General features: G+C 37.7%; 1 protein-coding gene across 1 annotated transcript in view; it reads left to right on the top strand.

Moving 5' to 3' along the window:
* The window catches only part of Svep1 (sushi, von Willebrand factor type A, EGF and pentraxin domain containing 1), a 152536-nt gene that overhangs the window by 71782 nt on the left and 59275 nt on the right, over nt 1–21479 (top strand). Inside the window, exons 15-24 of the mRNA XM_090330416.1 lie at nt 800–964; nt 1886–2119; nt 4831–4992; nt 7374–7535; nt 11907–12068; nt 12677–12768; nt 13780–13876; nt 16060–16173; nt 18139–18252; nt 19426–19627. Coding sequence (XP_090186542.1) covers nt 800–964; nt 1886–2119; nt 4831–4992; nt 7374–7535; nt 11907–12068; nt 12677–12768; nt 13780–13876; nt 16060–16173; nt 18139–18252; nt 19426–19627 — 1504 coding nt within the window. The remainder of the gene's footprint in view (nt 1–799; nt 965–1885; nt 2120–4830; nt 4993–7373; nt 7536–11906; nt 12069–12676; nt 12769–13779; nt 13877–16059; nt 16174–18138; nt 18253–19425; nt 19628–21479) is intronic.

Genomic DNA, 21479 nt, shown 5'->3' with positions numbered 1-21479 from the left:
TTGTGATGCAAAGTGGAATAATTCCAGAAGGGTTGGGTAATCTAGAAAATTTACTCTTATTAATTGGTTGAAGTGCTTTAGAATGTTTGGATAATTTGATTATGTGCTTAGCTGTTGTGGATATATTAAATTTTGGTACCAAATAACTTATAACAAAATACCAGCCAGAACCACAGAATAACAAAATAGTGTCATGTTGTCATATTAAAATTAAAATATAGTAAAATTAAAATATGGGTATCATAAATGAGAATTACAATGCTTGTACTAGACCAATTTAAATGACAGTCAACTGACATTGTAATTAGACATTGAAAGTGCCACACATTCATGTCATCTATAATGCTTTTATTCTATATGCATTTGGTGTAGAAACTACCACACTTTGCAAATACGTTGTAGATTTGGCAAATAATCTGGTTTTGCCCATAGCATTCTGTCTAGATCCATTAAATTTATATAGAAAGCCAATTTTCTTTGTAGCAAGTTGTAAAAGGAAATAGAAATGGACCAGAATTCAGCACTTACTCTTGTTTACTATTAAAGCTGGAATAATTATTAACTCAAAGACAGTCACATACATGCCTATGTATTTACAAGGGGACCTTCTTTTAGAGTAAGTATTTTAGTAAAATCATGTTTAATATGAGGTGTCCCAAAATTACATTATAATATGACATTTTAGACAAAACTCTGTATGTGATTCAAGTCCTTTAAATGGTCAAAGTGCAGTTTGACTCAAAACTTACATGTAGGAGGATGCTACTGTACAATCATTTCTCTCTACCCCACATGTCAGGACCTGGAGGCTGGAGCACAGCTAACAGGCTGGATTACTCTTACGATGACTTTCTAGACACTGTGCAAGGTACAAACACTGGTCTGAGCCAAGCCAGATCTCCACGGATGGCCAGAAATGCCCCATCATCTGACCACAAAATCCGGTTAATTTTTAACATCACAGGTAAGGATAGACTTTCTGTTTGAAAGGTAATATTAAGTGAGATTTGGAGTCAGAAATCTAATTCTCAAATCTCTAATTAGTATTATTATTACCAAATGACCTCAGAACTGAGAATTAGAGACAGCATCCTCAACCAAGTTTTGCCTTGGAGCTGTTGCTTTGTTATGTTTAATTCCCATCGTGGTGTGAACTAAGTATGTTTTTACGTTCAAATTATAGCCATTTATTCTGTGGTAGTAACGATCTCTGCTTAAAAGAAGATGAAAATTCAACATCTGAAAGGAATTAAACTATATTAGCCAGGTGTTAGTGCCCATGCCTATAACCTAGCTCCCCAGAAAGCTGAGAAATCAGGATTATTCTTGAAGCCATCCAGAGCAGGAATCCCATGAGTCTCTAATCTCCAGTTCACCACTAAAAAACTGGAAGTAAAGGTATACTTCACGTGGGCGAATGCCAGCCTTGAATGAAAAAGCCAAGCATAGAATTCAAGGTTCTGAGTTCAAGCCCCAGCACTGGCATACACACAAACAAAAAGTAGAGTTTCTTTTTTATTTTTTGCCAGTCCTGGGCTTGGGCTCAGGGCCTGAGCACTGTCCTTGGACTTTCTCAAGTCTAGAGCTCTACCACTTGAGCCTCAGCACCACTTCCGGCTTTTTTCTATGTATGTGGTACCAAGGAATCGAACCCAGGTCTTCATGCATGCACTTTAACCACTAGGCCAAACTCCCGGCCCAAAAAGTAGAGTTTCTTACAGTTGCCCACATGCTAGTTATTCAGGGAGTGGTAATTAAATATACTATGAGTTTTCCTTGAAGAACTTTTTAAGATGCCATTTCTTTTGATAAAAGCAAAGCATAAAGGACTTTCTAAAACATCAATATGTTTGTTCTGTTTTATTTTGTCTTATTTTTATCTCAGCTAGTGTGCCATTGCCTGATGAAAGAAATGATACCCTTGAACTGGAGAACCAGCAACGACTGATTAAGACACTGGAAATGATCACAAATCAGCTGAAAAGGACACTTAATACAGAGCCCATGTATTCCTTCCAGCTTGCCTCAGAGAGGCTGGTGGCTGACAGCAATTCACTAGAAACAGAGAAGGCCTTTCTCTTCTGCAGACCAGGCTCGGTGCTGAGGGGACGCATGTGTGGTAAGACTTTTTCTTGAGATCACAAAGGTACAGTGTAAAATGAGTATGACCACTTTTCAACTCGTACATAAAGAAAATTGGCAGGAAAAAGACATTTTCTTCTTTTGGTGTGACTTTTAGTACTATGGTTTCAAAGGACTCAAGCAAGCACTGCAGGTCAGCACAAGAAAATATTTTAGGGGAGAAACTCAAGCCTTATTTTTATAAATAGATCCTCCTACCTCATAACTTTTAGCAGTTGTTCCAAGGATGAGCCAGGAGACCCTTTGAATCTGGTGGGTTGACAGTTCCAAGGAAACTACAAATGCTTATAGTGTAGACTTCGGTAGGGCACTGTGGGTACTTGATTCATTTTTCTCATCGTCTTACTCAATTTCTACTGAAAACATGCCACCATTTATCACATCTAAAATTTTCACTTCATCACTTCAATGAACCATAGGAACTTTAACCTTGTTTGGGAGGGTACCATTTGCTTTCTGAGAGTCAGATTTTCACAAAATTAAGTATATTTTTGTTCATCACTTCAAAAAGACACCCCATACTCCTTAAGCAGTCCTTAACGCCCAAGTCCCACATGGTTTAAGGCCTGCTCTCACTGCCACCATCTAGATCAGTTGCAGCCTCTTCCCCCAAAGAAGTCATTTCTAGGTAGTAGAATCTCTGCTTACTAATCTCAATTGATGAAGATGAGTCTTCTGTTAATCTCTTGGTAGACATGGCTCACGAGTCCTTTCAAGAAAACTGCCTTTAATAGTTCTTATTACCTTTCTAAGAGCTCTGCTGGGTTTTCATGTGGCAAGTTCAATCCATCAAAAGTATATTGAAATCATTGTCAATCTGAGTATCCTCTGGGTTCCTCTCCACCTCCTACAAGAAATTAGGCATCATTTTAGCCAGTGTTTTTCATTTCTTAGGTGAGCTTCAGGCTATTTGTATCAGTATCACTGAAAATGCTTATGAAATGCAGCTCAAGTCGGGCCATAGCCAAAATAGATGCATCTGACACTTTGAGAAAAGGGGGAAAGGGAAGGGATTTGCCATTTTTAATGAGCACCAGATAATGCAAACCCATTTCAGAATCACGTAAGCAGTAATTTCAAGTATCTTCTCGATTGAATTTAATGTCCCACTTTGTACTTAGAATGTATGAGCTCTTTGAACCTGCTGAATATCCCAGGGAAAATAAATGTTCTGTTTCCCATGGCCTTTATAACTGAGAATGCTTCAGACAGGCCTTCAGATGAGAATAAATTCTACAAGTGTGAAAGGGCTCTGCTAACCTTAGAAGGTTTAATATCACTGCATTAGCTTGTTGTTGTTCCTAGAAATTAGATAAAATAGCCAACTATCTGCTTCATAAGGGGCAACATTAAGAAAAACAATTAAGAAAGTTTTTTATGTGTATGCCAGTCCTAAGGCTTGAACACATGGCCTGGGCCCTGTCCCTAAGAATCTTTTTTTTTCCCATCACTCTACACTTGAGCCACAGTGCCACTTCTGGCTTTTTCTGTGTAGTTTATTGGCGATAAGTCTCATGGACTTTTCTGCACTGGCTGACTTCAAACCACAATCTTCAGATCTCAGCTTCCCGAGTAGCTAGGATTATAGTCGTGACCCATTAGACCTTACTGAAAATATCCATTGCCTTCTTCTGGAATCTTTTTTGTTGGTGGTGGTGGTTATGGGGCTTGAACTCAGGGCCTGGGTACTGTCCTTGAGCTTTTGTTCTTAAGGCTAGTTCTCACTTTGAGCCACTGCTCCACTTCAGCTTTTCTGATGATTAATTGGAGATCAGAGTCTCCTAATCTTTCCTGCTGTGGCTGGATTCTAACCACAATTCTCAGATCTCAGACTACTGAGTAGCTAGGATTATAGGCGTGAGCCACCAGCATCTGGCCTGGAAGCATTTTTTGGTTAACTAATGATCTGGGTTAGCTTTTACCCATACATTAAGGTCTCATCACAGAATTCTCAACCGCACTCAATGAAAGTTTGAGTGTTCTCAAAAGCAAACAAATAAAAAATTAAACATACAAAATGTTAAAACTAAAATAAAAACTACTGGGAAAGGAAGGGTGGGAGAATACAGTCATAATAGTCAAAGTACGTATGTAGAAATGAACCAGATAAATTGAGGGGATGGATGAGGTTGGGAAAAATGGAAGAGAATGATAAAAGAGGGGACATTAATGAAGATACATTGTACTCGAAAACTGACATGTTGATGGCCGGGAGTTTGGCCTACTGGTAGAGTGCTTGCCTAGCATGCACGAAGACCCAGATTCGATACCACATGCATAGAAAAAAACCAGAAGTGGTGCTGTGGCTCAAGTGGTAGAGCTCTAGCCTTGAGAAAGTCCAAGAACAGTGCTCATGCCCTGAGCTCAAGCCCAGGACGGGAAAAAAAAACAAAACCTAAAAACCTGACATGTTGAATTGAAAACCTTAAAACTGATAAAAATAATTAAAGAACAAAATAATCAAAGAGCAAAACAAAATCTAAACTCCAAATCATAGTAACTACTGTTCTTGGTTTCTAGAAATTTCTGAAAAGTTTATGGGAGTGAACCTCTAGCAGTAAATTTAACTAGAGAACAATGGTACCCAGAAACAATCTTCATTCCTTTTGTGTCAGAGGAAAAGAAGAATTTGAGCGTGTTACCTGGCTACGATACCTGATTTGTGTTTCCTGCTTGTTTTCTCTACAGTCAACTGCCCTTTGGGCACTTACTATTCTCTGGAGCATTCTGCCTGTGAGAGCTGTGGGATTGGATCCTATCAAGATGAAGAAGGACAGCTGAGGTGCAAGCCTTGTCCTCCTGGAACTCGCACTGAGTACCTCCATTCCAGAAGTATCTCTGAGTGTAAAGGTATGTATGGGCTTGGCGGACAGTCTGAGCAGAAGCAGCCTAAAGTTTGTGTTCAGCTGTATTGGAAGAAAGATTTCTTCATCCATCTCTTGATTATGGCTAGGATTCCTATAAAACTAAGTTATCAGTTAATAAGAGAAGAGCATGTCGATTTATTTCTTTAAGTTTTAGGTGACCTAAAAGTCTTCATAAATGAACACATCAAGAAGTAAGGAAACTTGTGGATAGTGTGAAAGATGTTTGGATCAAGGGATGTGACCTAATGATAGTAAGTTAGAGATTACTTCACAAGACCTGTTTGTTCAGACTCTCTTTGTATTTCTATTTTCAGAGGTAAGGATATTCCTTTTCTCTAGGTGACCAAGCTGACACCCCTATGGGTGTTATGATCTGCTCCAGGAGTGAAAAGTGGGGAAAAGTCAAGAGTTCTTCCTGCTTCTATAAATTTCTTAGACTCTTTCAGCTTTAAATATCCACTATGCCATGACACCTTATTATGGAATATAGTGTTCTAAGACAGTTCAGAAATCAAAATGGCAAGTAGATTAATATAAGAACATAATTGAAAATAATTCTGTTTATTCTTTGTTTTTATAATAAAATAATACCAGAATGTTTCCTCCATTACAAAAAGTTCACTTACTTTGGAAATATTCCATTGTTCTTGCTTGAAGTCAAGCACCAATCTACATTCAGCAGAAAGCTGACACTTTTCTGTCCTTCCTTCCTTCCTTTCTTTCTTCCTTCCTTCATTTTTTCTTTCTTTCTTTCATTCCTTCTCCCATCTCTCTCTTTCTTCCTTATTTTTCTGTTTCCTTTTTTCTTTCCTTGGTGTCTTCTTCTTAATCTGTTTCCTTTCTTCCTCTCCTTTCTCTTTCTCTCTCCCTCTCTCTCTCTCTCTCTCTCTCCCTCTCTCTCTCTCTCTCTCTCTCTCTCTCTCTCTCTCTCTCTCTCTCTCTCTTTTGTGGGTCATGGGGCTTGAACAAGGCCTGGGCGCTGTCCCCGAGCTCTTCGGCTCAAGGCCACAGCCTTACCCTTGAGCCAAGCCCCACTTCCCATTTTCTAGAGGTTAATTGGAGATAAGAGTCTCAGGTCCTTTTGTGACTGGGCTGGCTTTGATCATCAGATCTCAGCCTCCTGAGTAGCTAGGTTTACAGATGTGAGCCACTGTGCCCAGCTCTTTTCCTTTCTCTTTTTTCTTCCTTTTTTCCTCTCCCTTTCTTCTTTGTTCTCTCTTTCTTCCTTCCTTTTTTCTTTTGAAACAGGTTGTCACTGTACCTAAGCCAGCCTGGAACTAGAATCACAAGCATTTACCATTGAATTTTTTTTCTTTGAATCTCAGAATAATTAGTGGAGAAGACTTTTTTGACATCTAATCATCACTAACTTGCTTTGTGTTAGAATAATATTCAATATGATGAAATTAATTCTCTGTTACCTTGGAAATAAACAGATAAATATGCATGTATTCTTGCTACTAAAATATATGGTCTTTAGAAAATGTTCACACTCTTCTTGAGAGTTTCTGATGGTAATCTCTTCTTTTTTTAACTAATATTACAGAAGACATACCTAAATAATAAAGAATTTCAAAGTTGTATCTACTAGCTATTATTGCAAATATAGGGTATGGAATTTTAATGAGAAATAATAACTCCAGGGAAGTGCTAGGTGATGGCTAAAAATGAAAAGGATTTGAAGAATAGAAACAGCAAAGGACAGTATCCTGGAAATCAGTACCCGTGGTCCAAGCCTGCTTTATAAGAAAATCTGTGTGTGCTTACGCTGCTTAATCATTTGGTGCTAATGCTGTGACTGTTTTTTTTCATATATTTTTATTGTAATTAATAGAAGGGTTACATTATATTCACCAGATAGAAGGTGCATTACAAACATTGATACCCTTTCTCATGTCTTGGTCCCTATGACTGTTTTTATTTGCCATTTCCTTCCATCCCTCTGGTGAAATAGCACCTCTACATAACCGGAGGCAGCAGAGCCAAGTCTCATTTACAGTAGCAAAGATGTGAGCGTGGTTATAAGACTTCATCCCAGTTTGGTGTTTGTTTTTATTATTCAAGAAAACACTGTATGAGTGTTACACAAGTTCCCCTGTATACAGTTCATTCTTGTGATAGAGCCTTTCTGTGATCTGCATTCCTCATGTCCCAAATATACACCGTGTTTGGCTGCCAAACACTGACAGAACAGGCCATAAAGCAAGTCATCAAGTCTAATATTTAATAGTAGAGAGAGGCAGTGTCTGTGCTTGACTATCAGGAGGAAGAGTTCTTCATGAAAATGCAGAGCCCCTTACCCAATACAGAATGAGGTGGGTATGACCCATTACTAATTACATCCTGTTTTTTTCTTCTTTTTAGCTCAGTGTAAACAAGGCACATACTCTTCCAATGGTCTTGAGACTTGTGAATCATGTCCACTGGGCACCTATCAGCCAGAGTTTGGTTCTCAGAGCTGCCTCTTATGTGCAGAACCCACTACAACGGTGAAAAGAGGAGCTGTGAACTTATCTGCTTGTGGAGGTTATCCAATCTTTAACTCTATTTCTTTCGCCTACTGGGGTCTGTAGAATATTTTCAGCTGCACAGTACATGTTTCTATTTGCACAGAATGTAAACAGCTGTCTCTTCATGGAGAATTTCTTTATAGTTACCCAGTCAACATTCCAGGACAAACATTAGACTAGAGCTATTAAACCAATGTAAGACTTGATCCCAGGCCTCATGAATAAAAGTATGACTTCGGGTCTAGGAGAAATACATCTATTTATTTATAAAATGATATCCTTTCTACTGCTCCTTGCAACTCAGAAAATAGAGAATTCTCTGAATTTGGCATTTCATTCCTTAAGGTGTTAAGGGTTCCACAGGAGATGATTCACTCTGCCTGTACATCACAATCATCTTCACATTTACGCAAGTATTTTACAAATATGAAAGCCCATTCTCCACTCCAAGACATTCTCATTTATCTTCTCTGAAGTAAAGCCTGAACAATGGTATCTCTCTAAGTTCCCTCACGTGACTCTGAAGTAACAGGAAAAGTTGAGAGTCAAATAGTTTTAGTTCTTAACTGTGAGGGCTTGTTAAGCACAGAATGTTGCATCTCATCCCCAGAATTTTGGGGTTCAGTAAGACTAAGGAACATCCTATAATTTGCATTTCTAGCTGGTTTGTGTCTATTTTATTGGTGTAGGGTTTACATGTTAAGAACTACTGGTTACTCAGGAAGCTGAGATCTGAGGATCAAGGTTCAAAGCCAGCCCAGGCACTAAAGTCTGTGAGACTCTTATCTCCAATTAACTAATAGAAAACCAGAAGTGATGCTGTGGCTCCAGGAGTAGCATGGTAGCCTTGAGCTGAAGAGCTCAGGGACAAATCCCAGGCCCAGAGGACAGGCAGTAGCCATAAGCTGAAGAGCTAAGAGACAGTGCCCAGGCCCAAAGTTCAAGCCCCATGACTGACACACACCACACACACACACACACACACACACACACACACACACACACACACACACACACACACAAAAGAACTACTGGCTTATGTAACATATATATATGTATTATATATATATAACATGTGTATGTTATACATTTCTCATATACATAGATGTTTGAATGTATTTTTCACTAACATCCCTACTGAAAATAGTTAATCTATTCAAAACTTTCTGAAGATGTAAATGAAAGGTAAAAATGAAGAATTATCATGAAACCAGGACTGGTAGTCAAGGTCAAAGTGCTGCCAGACACTACAAAGCTTTGCAACGACTTAGCAGTCAACAACACTGGATTAAAATAAGAAGTTACAAGGCTAATAGCACCTCATATGCTGGAGTGCCTACTTAGTAAGTCTGAACTCCTGATTCAAATCCCAGCACTGCCAAAATAAATAAATAAATAAGGTGGTAGACTACTTCTACTATTGATTCCGTATACTCATTCCATACACTCTTATTTAAGAACTTAAGGTTTATGGCAAACCAAGATGCTGCTCCCTTACTGAATGAATGGGTTATTTTTGGTGGCAATGGAGTTTGAACCTAGGGCCTCATGCATGCTAGGCCGTTGTTCCTCCAGTTGAGTTATACCTCCACACTCACTGCTGAGTCCTGGTTTGTTTGTTTCCTGGTTATTCCTCTCCCCTCCCATGGTGATTTTTCTTATTGTTATTATAAAGGTGATATACAGAAATGTTACGGTTATGTAAGTCAGGTAATAAGTACATTTCTTTTTGGATAGTGTCTCCCCTTCCTGCGGGTTCTTTTAAGATAGGGTTCTGCTTCCTGCCTGGGCACACACTTCAGGTCAAGTCCACATAGTTGGGCTTCCATTATAGCTGGGATCACAGACTCACACCACCAAATCCAGCTTTCCCCTACAATGGACTTTTCAGCCGAGGCTGATCTGGAAACATAACCCTCTAATCTCATGCTCCCATAGAGCATGGAGTTGTAAGTATAGGCCACTACACCCAGCCATAGTTGAGGAGGGGTCTCATGAACTTTTTTGCTGAGGCTGGCCTCACAACCATGATTCTCTCCTTCTTAACTTTCCAGCCAGCCAAGATTCCAGGATGAGCAAAGTTTTATGAGAAGCCAAGCTGTGGCTTCATTCACATTCACACACCTCCTACGCTAACCCTACTCCAGCCATCCATCCAGATACATCCATCCTCGAAAACTACATGGACTATACACAAACATATTAACTAGCATATAACTTTTTCAGGGGACAATTCACATGGCATAATGCCTTACCAATACTCACAGCCCAACAAAATACATAACAAGAAACCAGCACTTGAAGGGGGCAAAGTCAAGGGGCAAGGATTAGACAAATGAAGAGAGTGGGGGAGAATGCACACATAACATTGAATGCATATGCCTATGAAACCAGGAGAATTGAGGGGAGGAGTGGGTTGAGAGGGATGAAGGAGAATTATGAAAGGGGTGACACTGATTAAGATACATTGCACTTAGAAAATGATTTATTGAAGTAACCACTTTGTATAACTACTTAAAGACAACAATAACATACTTTTTAATGATACAAAATAAACAACAGCATGGGAAGTTTTTATAAGCAGTTTTTTTTTTCCAGGTGGACTCATCAAGCATTGCATTTTGGGTGATACTGTTCTCTCAAGTTAAGAATTATGCAGAGCTGGGACAGTGGCTCGAACCTGTAATCCTAGCTACTCAGGAGGCTAAGATCTGAGGATCACAGTTCAAAGCCAGCCTGGCCACTAAAGTTTGTGAGATTCTTATCCCATTAGAAAGTGGGAAGTGGCACTGTGGCTCAAGGGTTAGGGTGGTAGCCTTATTCTGAAGAGCTCACGGACAGTGCCCAGGCCCAGAGTTCAAGCCCCACAACCACCACCACCAACAACAACAACAAAAAGAGTTGTGGGGAGAAGGAAAACATACACTCAGTTATAGGCTTTTATATATACCTCATATTTAAAATATTTGGAACATGGTAGGTAGAATTTATCAACCTAAATGTTTCACTGAGGAGTGGCAAAGGGGATTTTCTAGCATCTAATTGAAACTTATAAACCACGTCTGTCAGGTAAAACCAACTTTAACTTTCTTAAAGCTAAACAAATCTTCGTACTATAGTTGAAATAGATCTCCGAGAGGCTCTTATTTTGGTAATAGGCAGGCGAACTTAAGAAGAAAGTCTGCAGCAGAAAATTCTGTGCCCACTCTTACTTCCTCCCAACCAATAAAATCAACTAAGATTTTTACACTGAAACAAGTTCCTATTTGATGTGTTTTTCTTGTTGCTTTCTAAATAAGCTTTGAGGTTTACCTCACACCAAATTTGTAATTAAGCAGTTGTAATTCCCAGAATATCTCACAGTGCTGGGAACTGCCCCCATTTCTCCTAATATTCCTCACATCAGTCTAACCACATTCTGCCTGTGAGGACTGGAAATGACAACCCAATACTTTCTGGTGCTGCTCGTAAGCTCTGTCTTACTTGAATGTTAAATATGCATGAGTTCCAAAATGGCCCTTTATATATTTTTCATAGTTTCAGCTCGTTTCTTTTTTCTCTCTCCTTCATTCCTTCCTCATTCCTTTCTCCCTTCTTTTTATCTCCTTTTTTCCTTGTCTTTGTATTTCTTTCATTCTTTCCCTTTTTCCTCCCTCTCTCCATCACAGTCCCTCCTCCGCCTTATTCACTCCTTCCTTCCTTTCTTTTTTCTTTTCTGTCTTCCTATTTGTTTTTCTGTCTTTTTTTCTTCATGTGTTGCATATATTATACGTTTTCTCTTCTTTTTTTGCTAATATGTCACTTTTTTATATTTCATTTGTTTATTGAACATAAAATATGTTTGTTGCTGGTACTGGGGCTTGAACTCAGGGCCTGAGAACTGTTCCTTAGTTTTTTCACTCAAGGCTGGCACTCTATCACTTGAAACTGACTTCCTCCATTCTTTGCTAGTTAATTGAAAATAATCTCAAGAAATTTTCTGCTCAGGCTGTTGAGACTGTGACTTCAGATCTCAGCCTCCTGAGTAGCTAGGCATAAATCACCAGCAACCAATCGATATAATATTTTTCATTTGTTAAAAACACATCACTTAATGACATAGGGACAAATCTGGTAAATACTCACAGTATAGCATGAAGTGAAAAAAAATCAATGTACAATATTATGGGTAATTCTCATCTTTATCGAACAACTATGTGTAGGTAATGACAGGAAGGGGAAACAGCAAAACATTTGCCTAGGTGATAAACAGTGGGGATATTAAATATGTCAAAGATAGTACATTCAGTAGCTTTCTTACATCTCAAAGTTTGCAGGTACTTGTTAAAACTGTAATGTGTTGGTTTACATGCACAGAGTTCAAAGGTTTTCTTATTTTTCTTGGCAGTACCTTGTCCAGCAGGAGAATTCTCTCGTTCAGGATTAATGCCCTGCCATCAGTGTCCTCGAGACTATTATCAGCCTGACCCAGGAAAATCCTTCTGCCTGTCTTGTCCCTTTTATGGAACTACAACTTTTGCTGGTGCCAAGTCCATCTCAGATTGTTCTAGTAAGTTGATATAACTTCATTTCTTACACATCCCACAATGGAGATTTTTTTGCTTGCCTTTGGTACTTTTTGGATCTCGTTTTGTTGTTATTGTTGTTTGTTTGCTTTTTATGGGTTTGGGTATCTAGGCTTGTTAAATTGATCTTTTAAGATCTTTTTAATGACAAAATGGCTCAAAGGACCACTTTGGAAATGTTGGACTTGGTGATTGCCAGATGTCTTTCAAAAAGTTGTTTCTTGTTTGTTGGCAATTGCAGAGCTTGAACTCAGGGCTTGGGCGCTGTCCCTGAGCTCTTCAGCTCAAGGCTACTGCCCTACCCCTTGAACCACAGAACCATTTCCGGTTTTCTGATAGTTAATAGGAAATTAGAGTCTCAGTGTCTTTAGTGCCTGGGCTGGATTTGAACCATGATCCTCAGATCTCAGCCTCCTGAGTAGCTAGGATTGCAGGCGTGAGCCCTCATGCTGGCTTCAAAAAGGTTTATTACTGAAATTAAAAAAAAAATGTGGCTTAATTAACGCTACAACCAAAATCTTACTCTCCAGAAGGAGCCAGATTATCAGTGATATCTACCATACACTGACATGTGCCCTATTAATTTTGGTAGGTTTTAGTTCAAGTTTCTCAGCAGCTGAAGAAGGCGACATGTTCTTTAACTCTCCTGGAAGTAAAGAAAAAAAATATGAAGTTGGCAGTCAAGTAAGTCCATTTTCTGCATAATGGAATAGTTGGAAAATCATTTTTCATCTCACATGTCCCACTAAGGAGAACTACCATGGTGGCAAATCTAATCAGACTCCTAAGTTCCATAAATAAATAATTTTATTTACTCATGACTCCTAGGAAGAACTTTCAAAAAAATGACACATTTGATGAACAAAGTACCAAAAATGAGTTTTCCTCAGTAATGTCTGTCCAAGAATGTGTGGCTAGAAGAGCTTTTTCACTTACTAATAATCGACACTAAGCACAAACATAGCCCATCATTTGAGAAGGAATGTTTGGTTTAGCCAAAAGCCTGTTAAGAATGGCAAAAAGAATTATTCAGCCTTCATTTCAAAATTATTTACATACTTTGTGCCAGCAATAAAACATTTCTTGGAATAACATGAATTTGAAAGAATTCAAAAAGTAACATGACTCATGAACATAACTAAGCCAATTGTTTTCCATTTTTTAGCTACTTGGTAAGTCTGATCATTTCTATAGATTCTGCCATTATTCTGGATTCATCTTGCCCAGTGTCATGGACTTTAGATGTTTTTAAAGATGATAAGGTTTCATTTGTTATTTTTCAACTCCATACAGTCCCAATACAATGACTTTCTGGAGTTTTATAACTTAATTTGAAGCTGAGTTTCTCAGAACCAGAAATTTGTAGGCACCCCCTAAAGCAAGGGCTTTCAAGTAAGCAGGCTTCACACCATTGAACTGGCCTGGGTTGCAATCCCTTCTGTCACATACTTGTAAAACATCTCAGATAGACTCCGACCTGCAGCCAACATTTAATGGAACCTGAGTACAGCTTACTGCCATTTGTCCTTATATATAGAAAGTACAAATTTTATTCAGTCCAGCTAGCTTGCATGAACTAAGCTAGAAGCAAGAATCAGCTGTCCAGTGTTGCCATCTTCTGACTACTTAGGCAGGATTTCACTAAATTGAATGGATTGCTGTATCTCTAATAGGTGTCTCTTCTTTCACTGATAGGTTTTCCACGAATGCTTCTTAAATCCTTGCCACAATAGTGGAACTTGCCAACAAGTTGGGCATGGTTATATTTGTCAGTGTCCACCTGGATATACGGGTAACTAGGAAATGCAAACTTTAGTATATTTTATCTGAAATTAAACTTAGAATGCTAATGATATACTAATGTAAGAAAAATACTAATGTAAGATACACTGTATCTGATTTTGTTACCTGGTACATTGTATGTCTGTTTATTTGTTTATTTGAAATAGGGAAGGGAAGGGGGAAAACAAGATGACTGGGAGGGGGTGGGAGAGGGAAAGGGGGACAAAAACATGAGAAGTATCAAGGTTGGAGAAGCAATGTACCCATTACCTGATGAATGTAATTGTAGCCACTCTAAACATTGTCCCAACAGTAAAATACAATTTAAAAAAAGATTCACTAGACTCTTATCAGTGGAAAAAATTGAATTGAAATGAAAGATAGACCAGTAGGTAAAAGAAAAGATAATCATACCCCTACAAAGATTTTATTTTAGAGGAAGAAAAAAATCATCTTTTGTAAGAGAAATTCACATTGTAAGTGACTATTTAAAATGGAATACAGTTCTGAGAGCCATGTGTTCTAAGTTTCATTAATGCATGACATTCAACATAGAACAGATTGTCCAGCACAAATATCTTCAAGCACATTCTTAGTTTTCTCATTTGTTACACAATAGTAGACTAGTCCTGGTACATGGATAAGATTTGTTGCTTTGTTTCTATCTTCCTGATGGCTATTCTTAGAAAAAGCTTTGGACTCGATTGATGGGCATTATGTAAGAATTATGTTTCCCTACAAGCTTGGTTCACATTAACTAAGCTGACGCCAGAAACAATTAAAAGGGAAAATAAAACTTTGCCTTAAAATAACAACTTAAAATAATTATGTTTTATTCTGGAATTTTTTGAAATGATACTAGAGAATGTTTTCTCTTTTCAAAAAATTTTACAATCATTTCAAAAGCATTTGTTTTGTTCTGCTTTTGTTTGGGCTAGTATTGGGATTTGAACTCAGGGCCTCATACTGGCTGGGCTTTGTCTGCTGGCACTGTATTAGTTGAGCCACTCTTCCAACCCCAAATTAAAAGATTTAATGAGCATAAAATGATACATAAGGGATAGCAACTCTGGGGTTCCATTCTCCTAGAAGAATCTTTACTTCACTATTCTTATTCACTTAAATAAATGTGTTCTCTCTGCTTAAAAAAAAAATAGGAGCCAAGAGTTTGGCCTGTTGTAGATTGCTTGCCTGCATGCACAAGAACCGAGGCTTGATTCCTCAGTACCACATACACAGAAAAAGCTGAAAGTGGTGCTATGGCTCAAGAGGTAGAGCTCTAGACTTGAGAAAGCCCAAGGACTGCTCAGGTCCACAGTTCCAGCCCCAGGACTGTGGATTAGAAATGGAATATTATATGATAGTGGTTCTCAAACATTAGTGTGTGTCAGAATCATCTAGAAGGCTTGTTCAAACACAGATTAATAGACTACAGAAATATGGCAGTAGGTGTGAGGTGTTACTCTGGAATTTATCTTACTATTATGTTCTCAGGTAATGCCAGTGGTCTGAGCATCATGTTTGACACTCCACCTACCATCCCAAGCTAGAGGCAGGCCATAGGTTTCTGGTCATGTTAGCCCTTGGAAGGGCAGTGTGCATATCCTAAGGGAAGATGAAGCCAGGCATACTCAGGCACCTGCACTGTGAGCTTCAGTTTGACCTCTGACATGTGTAGTGAAGTTTGACCTGGCACGTGAGCTGTATCTGGCAAGATTCCCCCCCCCACCCCTCAACCAAGTGACCTTTTTTTTTTTTAACCTTGGGATTCAGACTTCCAGACTTCCCTCTTGGAATTGTTGCTATTTGCTATATGGAGTTTTAGGTTATCTTAAATCTGTATAAGAACTAGATAGTACCTTCATTAAGTATTGTTTTTGCCAGTCCTGGGGCTTGAACTCAGGTCCTAGCCACCACCATTCTTGGGCTTTCCTAAGGTTAGAACTCTACTATTTGAGCCACAGCACCACCTATGGCTTTTTCTTTGTATGTCATATGGAGGAATTGAACCCAGGGCTTCATGCATGCTAAGCGAGCTCTCTCCCATTAAGTATTCTCTAGATGGGAGCAGTTCACTTGCCCTGATCACTACCCCATAAGTAAAGATTACTAATAAATATTACCTTTTCAAAATATATTTTTTCTGTTCATCTCTGTCTTTGATTTTCCTTTAGTGTTTGGTTTGTATTTTAGGCTTAAAATGTGAGACAAATATTGATGAATGCAGCTCCATGCCTTGCTTCAACCGAGGAATTTGTAAAGACCAAGTAGGAGGATTCGCTTGTGAGTGCTTGCTGGGTTATGCAGGTAACGGAGAAGTCTCTTGGTTTTACAACGTAGACCAGTGGACCTTGGAATAATTATGATTTCATCACTGCAGTGAATTTAACATGTACCTTCAGGATATACTAATATGATATAAGCACACTGAAGAGACATCATTTCTATTATTTACTTTCATTAGGAACTTTTATCTCTATATGCTAGGTAAAGAGAATCATCTATTTTTGATCAGCCCACTTCTTTCAACCTAAAAGATGCAGATATTTAAGTGTGTATCTTATTTAAAGTTACAGCCTCCAACACCCTGCCCCCCCCAAAAAAAGTATCTCAGAAACCTGACCTTACTGTCAATTCTCCCTTCAATTGCATAATTATTGTAATGGTAGTAAATATTAATAACATATTATCATAAATTGGAATATGTTTTATTGTCTTACAAGTGGTAACAACAACAGCAACATGTTATTAATGGAGTATATTGAGATTGTCTAAACTCTAGTACTGTACATAACTCAAATTTTTGACTATCGTAAAAACATCTGATCATGTATTTTAATTAATATACATATATAATTAACATATCTGATTGTATATTCTTAATTCAGATATGCATATAGTTATCTGTGTCCTTAGTAAGTTCCTTTAACATGTTCAAAGGAAACTAATCCTAATAATTTTGTCATCTAAATACAATTTTACTAAAGTAATAGAAATATTCAGCATCATAACTTATGGCAGTAACGATTTGAACTGACCCAAATATTTTCTCTATTTGGAATCCATGGATCTGAGTCATATAGAAAAACAAGGATTTTGCAGTAAAATTATTCTTTATTTTGGACTTTAATTCCAAAGTTTGTGTAGGAGAAAATTTTAAACTGTCCAAATAGCCCCCAATGGCTCCTCATATCAGGTAGATTAAAAGGCATGCTGTTTTGTAATTTTTCTTTTATCTACAGCAAGAGGTCATTTTGGTTTCACAAGCATTAAACTAAGTAGGTGGCTGGGTTTGTGGGCTCAGTTATATGTATTTTGAAACAAATTATGTTCTGCTGATATCCAAAGAGCCACAGAGGCCCTGGGACTGGCTAAGGAGGCTGCAGATCTGTACATTTGTCACCCCCACTCAGGGTGTGTGTCCAACAGGTGACTCAATAGCTAAATTGCTGTGTTTTCAATTTTATTTCTCCTCCTCCCTCTATGCTCTCTGCCATGTACATGCGGTTACATTTCCACATACAGTATGAAAGTGAAGGAACTCTGCTGCATATTTATTTACCTAATTATTCATACACAAATTACATTAATCCAGAGCAGGAGACAACTATACAGAAGTTTGGCTACTGTTTGTTCCAACTTGTATAACAAACTAAGTTATTTTCTTCATTTAGGATATTTCTCCCACAACTTTTCTGCCAGCTTTGTAACTGTTGCCTCTTAAGTAATCTAACAAAGGAGAGACAACTAGCAAACACATAATGTAAGGACACAAAGAATCGAACCATGTTTACTTGCTAGCTTTTTTAAGTTAGCTTAGATATTCATAATATTAATTTCTGTTATATGCTATATATGTTAAATTTCAGGACAGAAAATTTTTAGCTTTAAAAAATATGAACCTTGGGCTGGGAGTGTGGCCTAGTGGTAGAGTGCTTGCCTAGCATGCATGAAGACCTGGGTTCAATTCCTTGGTACATACATAGAAAAAAGCTGGAAGTGGTGCTGTGGCTAAAGTGGTAGAGCTTTAGACTTGAGAAAGCCCAAGGACACTGCTCAGGCTCTGGCAAAAAAAAAAAAAAATATATATATATATATATATGAACTTTTACAAGGATTGAAATATTTTATTTCAGCATATCTGGAAAAGAGCAAACATTTTTTACTAGCTGATTAGCCATAGTTTCTAATTACACAAACTTGTTTGAAAGCTATTGGTCTTCAGGTCTGCCCAGGTTTACTCCAGCTCAGAGATTGTGTGATTATTTGCAGGTCATCTATGTGAAGAAAACATAAATGAATGTAGTTCCAGTCCTTGCTTGAATAAGGGAACCTGTGTAGATGGTCTGGCCGGCTATTTCTGTACCTGTATGAAAGGATATACTGGTGAGATGTTTCCATTCTTCCTTGGTGTCTTAAAATCGTGTAAAGCCCTAAAAACTAGTGCTGTGTATGTGCTAGTTTCCAATTTTTATGAGTACACTGTAATAATGTTAAAAGAACATTCTCATTTTGAGGGAATACACACTGAATCAGGTCTGCAATTCATTCTCACACATCTCAGAAAAAAGTAGTAGTAAATTTGTATGTGTTTATATGTGTGATAAAAACTAGTAGTTTCTATGTATGTGTATTAATACCACTTTTAAACAAGAACTGAATCAAATTATATAAACAATATTTATAAATAGATATTTAAAAGTGATATAATATGCTTAAATATTTATAGTTAATTTATAAGAAATCTAAAACAGAAAATAGCCAGTGACAAAAAAAGGCAAGGTCAGTAAAATAAAAAAAAAAATTGGCCAGGCGCTGGTGGCTCATGCCTGTAATATCAGCTATGCAGGAGTCTAAGATCTAAGGATCACATTTCAAAGCCAGCACAGGAAGGAAACTCAATGAGAGACTCTTATCTCCAATTAACCACGAGAAAACTCGAAGTTGGGCTATGATTTAAAGCAGTGGTAGAGTGCTAGCTTGAAGCAAAAGAGCTAAGGGCCAGTGTCCAGGCCCTGAATTCAAGCCCCACAACCAAGTAAAAAAAAAATTGGGGGGTTTTGTTTTTTGTTTTTTATTTTTTGTTTTTTGCCACTCTTGGGGCTTAGGCTCAGGGCCTGAGCACTGTTCTTTGGCTTTCTCAAGACTTGAGCCAGAGCACTACTTCTGGCTTTTTCTTTGTATGTGATACCAAGAAATCAAACCCAGGTCTTTGTGCATGCTAGGCAAGCACTCTACCACTTGGCCAAACTCCCCAGCCCAACCAACCAAAATTTTTAAAATTAACTAAATTAGTATTTTTGATTATTTCCATTAAATAACTACTATTCATCTTAGTTTCAAAAAGAAAATTTAAAAATAGAAGATTATCAGAAGTGCAGTGCTCTAAAATGACAAACACCAGAGCTCATTACAGAGTGGATCCTAAACTAGTCTGTAGGCAGGGAGTTCTATCACCTTTATTCTAATCCTTAGGAGTAACACTAAAAAGTCATCTCTTCAAACACTTTTCCTGGGGACTAACGAATTGGGCTCTTTCTATTCCTTATCCTCCTACAGGCTTTCACTGTGAAGCAGAAGTCAATGAATGTCAATCAAACCCATGCTTAAATAATGCAGCCTGTGAAGACCAAGTTGGGAGATTCTTTTGTAAATGCCCACCTGGATTTTTGGGTACCCGGTGTGAGAAGAACATCAATGAATGTCTTAGTCAGCCATGCCAAAATGGAGCCACTTGCAAAGATGGGGCCAATAGCTTCAGGTAAAATATTGTGTCTGAACTTACGGCTGTTTTTATTTTCTTAGATAATCCACCATCAGGCCACATTTGTGGAGTTTCACAGTGAGTCTCAGTTATTAATGATAGATAGCTTTGATGGATAGGTAAATCTAGGTTGGCAGTTGTTCACTTTTAACACTTCATACATATCATTCATGCCCTCCTTGCCTGCAGTATATCTGGTGAGGATTCTACTACTCCGATATACTGTCCATTTTATCTGACTTCACCTTTCTCCCTTACAGCTTTCAAAATTGTTTCCTCTTTCTGAACACTTAATGTTTGAGCTGTTATCTCAGGGGTGGCTCCTTTCTGATCTGGTGTGTTGGTTGTCCTAAACGCTTCCTGTTTCTGAATGATTTGGGAATGTTCCTTCCCATGATTTGAGAATTTTTCTTTATTTTCTTGAAATTTTATCCCTTTAACTTTTATTTCTTCTCCTGCTGTGACCATGATTCCTATTTTGGTATGTTAATACTGACCAAGAGGTTCTGTATTTCCCATTCTTTTTTTTTTTTCTGATTGAAAGTTCTAACAGAAGTATATGTTCTGTATTCTATCTTCAGTGTGATTCACTGTACTGGAAAGTCTTTCTATAGAGGGTCTTTTTTTTTTAACTTAATGTTTTTCATTCCTGGGATTTCAGTTTCTTTTTCAGGGTATCTATATTTTATTGAATTACCTTTTAGTATTCTTCTTTGTCGTCTTTATTTCATGATCCTCTTTGTCACCTTTCAGTTTCACCAGGTGTCTTATTCCTCTTTGGTGATTGTTATTGCTCATCCTCACTTTTGCTCTTCCAAATGTAACCACCCCTTCATATCTCAGATTCTTTGCATTTGTAGTGCCTAATAACAACAAAGCTTCCCCTCCACCATCTCCTTGTCTTGTTGTCTTTATCAAGACTGCCTTATCCCATCCCCCCTTGCAGGAATGTTCAAAACACAGCACTCCTGCAGTACAAATGACAGTCAGCCATTGGTTAGAAAAATTGTAATAAAATCCTTGCTCTTCAAGGTCTTGTTGGTTTTATAAATTTTCAGAAGTTTAAAAAAATGTAAACTGTCTCAGCTATAATATTTTCCATCTGGTTAAGCCTCTACTTTTTGCCATCCTTTCACAAAGAGCTTCAATAACAGGGACTATGCAGAAGAAATAAGAAGGCAATTAGACCAATGAGACTTCCACTCTCTGTATACTCTTTTGGTGTTTAGCACTCAACCATGGATAACAAGAAAATTCAAATTCCCCACAATGTTCAAAATGATAGGTGAACATTATATTCATTTAAAGTTTAAGTAAAGGAAAAGGCAAGATAAAGTCCTCCAACTCAGAAAGAATGAAGTTGTTACAAATGAATATACTTCTTGGACAAGAATATGACACTATTGTAATGATATCAAACAGATGGACTGGAAGAGGAATGAAATTATAACCAACATAGATTTTCCATCAAGTATGTCCTCATTCCAACTGAGTATTCACTTTAAACTCTTCAAATAGTATTTATTCTAGTCATATTTAGGTAAATATTGAAGAAGTCCCTGTGTACATATACTCATGCCATATCTTCATTAATTACAAAATATTTTAATCATATAAAAATTACAAAGAATAAGTCATACACTCATCACTATGATATCATATTTTAATATTTTGCATATTTAGTTGACATCCTTTGTTTAAAGAAGTAAGTTCTAAAGATAGGGTTGGATTTCCTCCAGTTCACACACAAACACATAAACACATGCATGCATGCACATTCTCCTTTTGCTCTAATGGTAGTCACTGTCCTAAAATTGCAATATGACTTTATCATTTAGGATATTTATAT

The sequence above is a fragment of the Megascapheus bottae genome, chromosome 3 (genome assembly GCF_031878675.1).
Source record: "Megascapheus bottae isolate mThoBot1 chromosome 3, mThoBot2.hap1, whole genome shotgun sequence".
NCBI classification, from domain to species: domain Eukaryota; kingdom Metazoa; phylum Chordata; class Mammalia; order Rodentia; family Geomyidae; genus Megascapheus; species Megascapheus bottae.
Note: the sequence above shows the minus strand (reverse complement) of the source record. Positions and strands in the feature narration are given on the sequence as shown.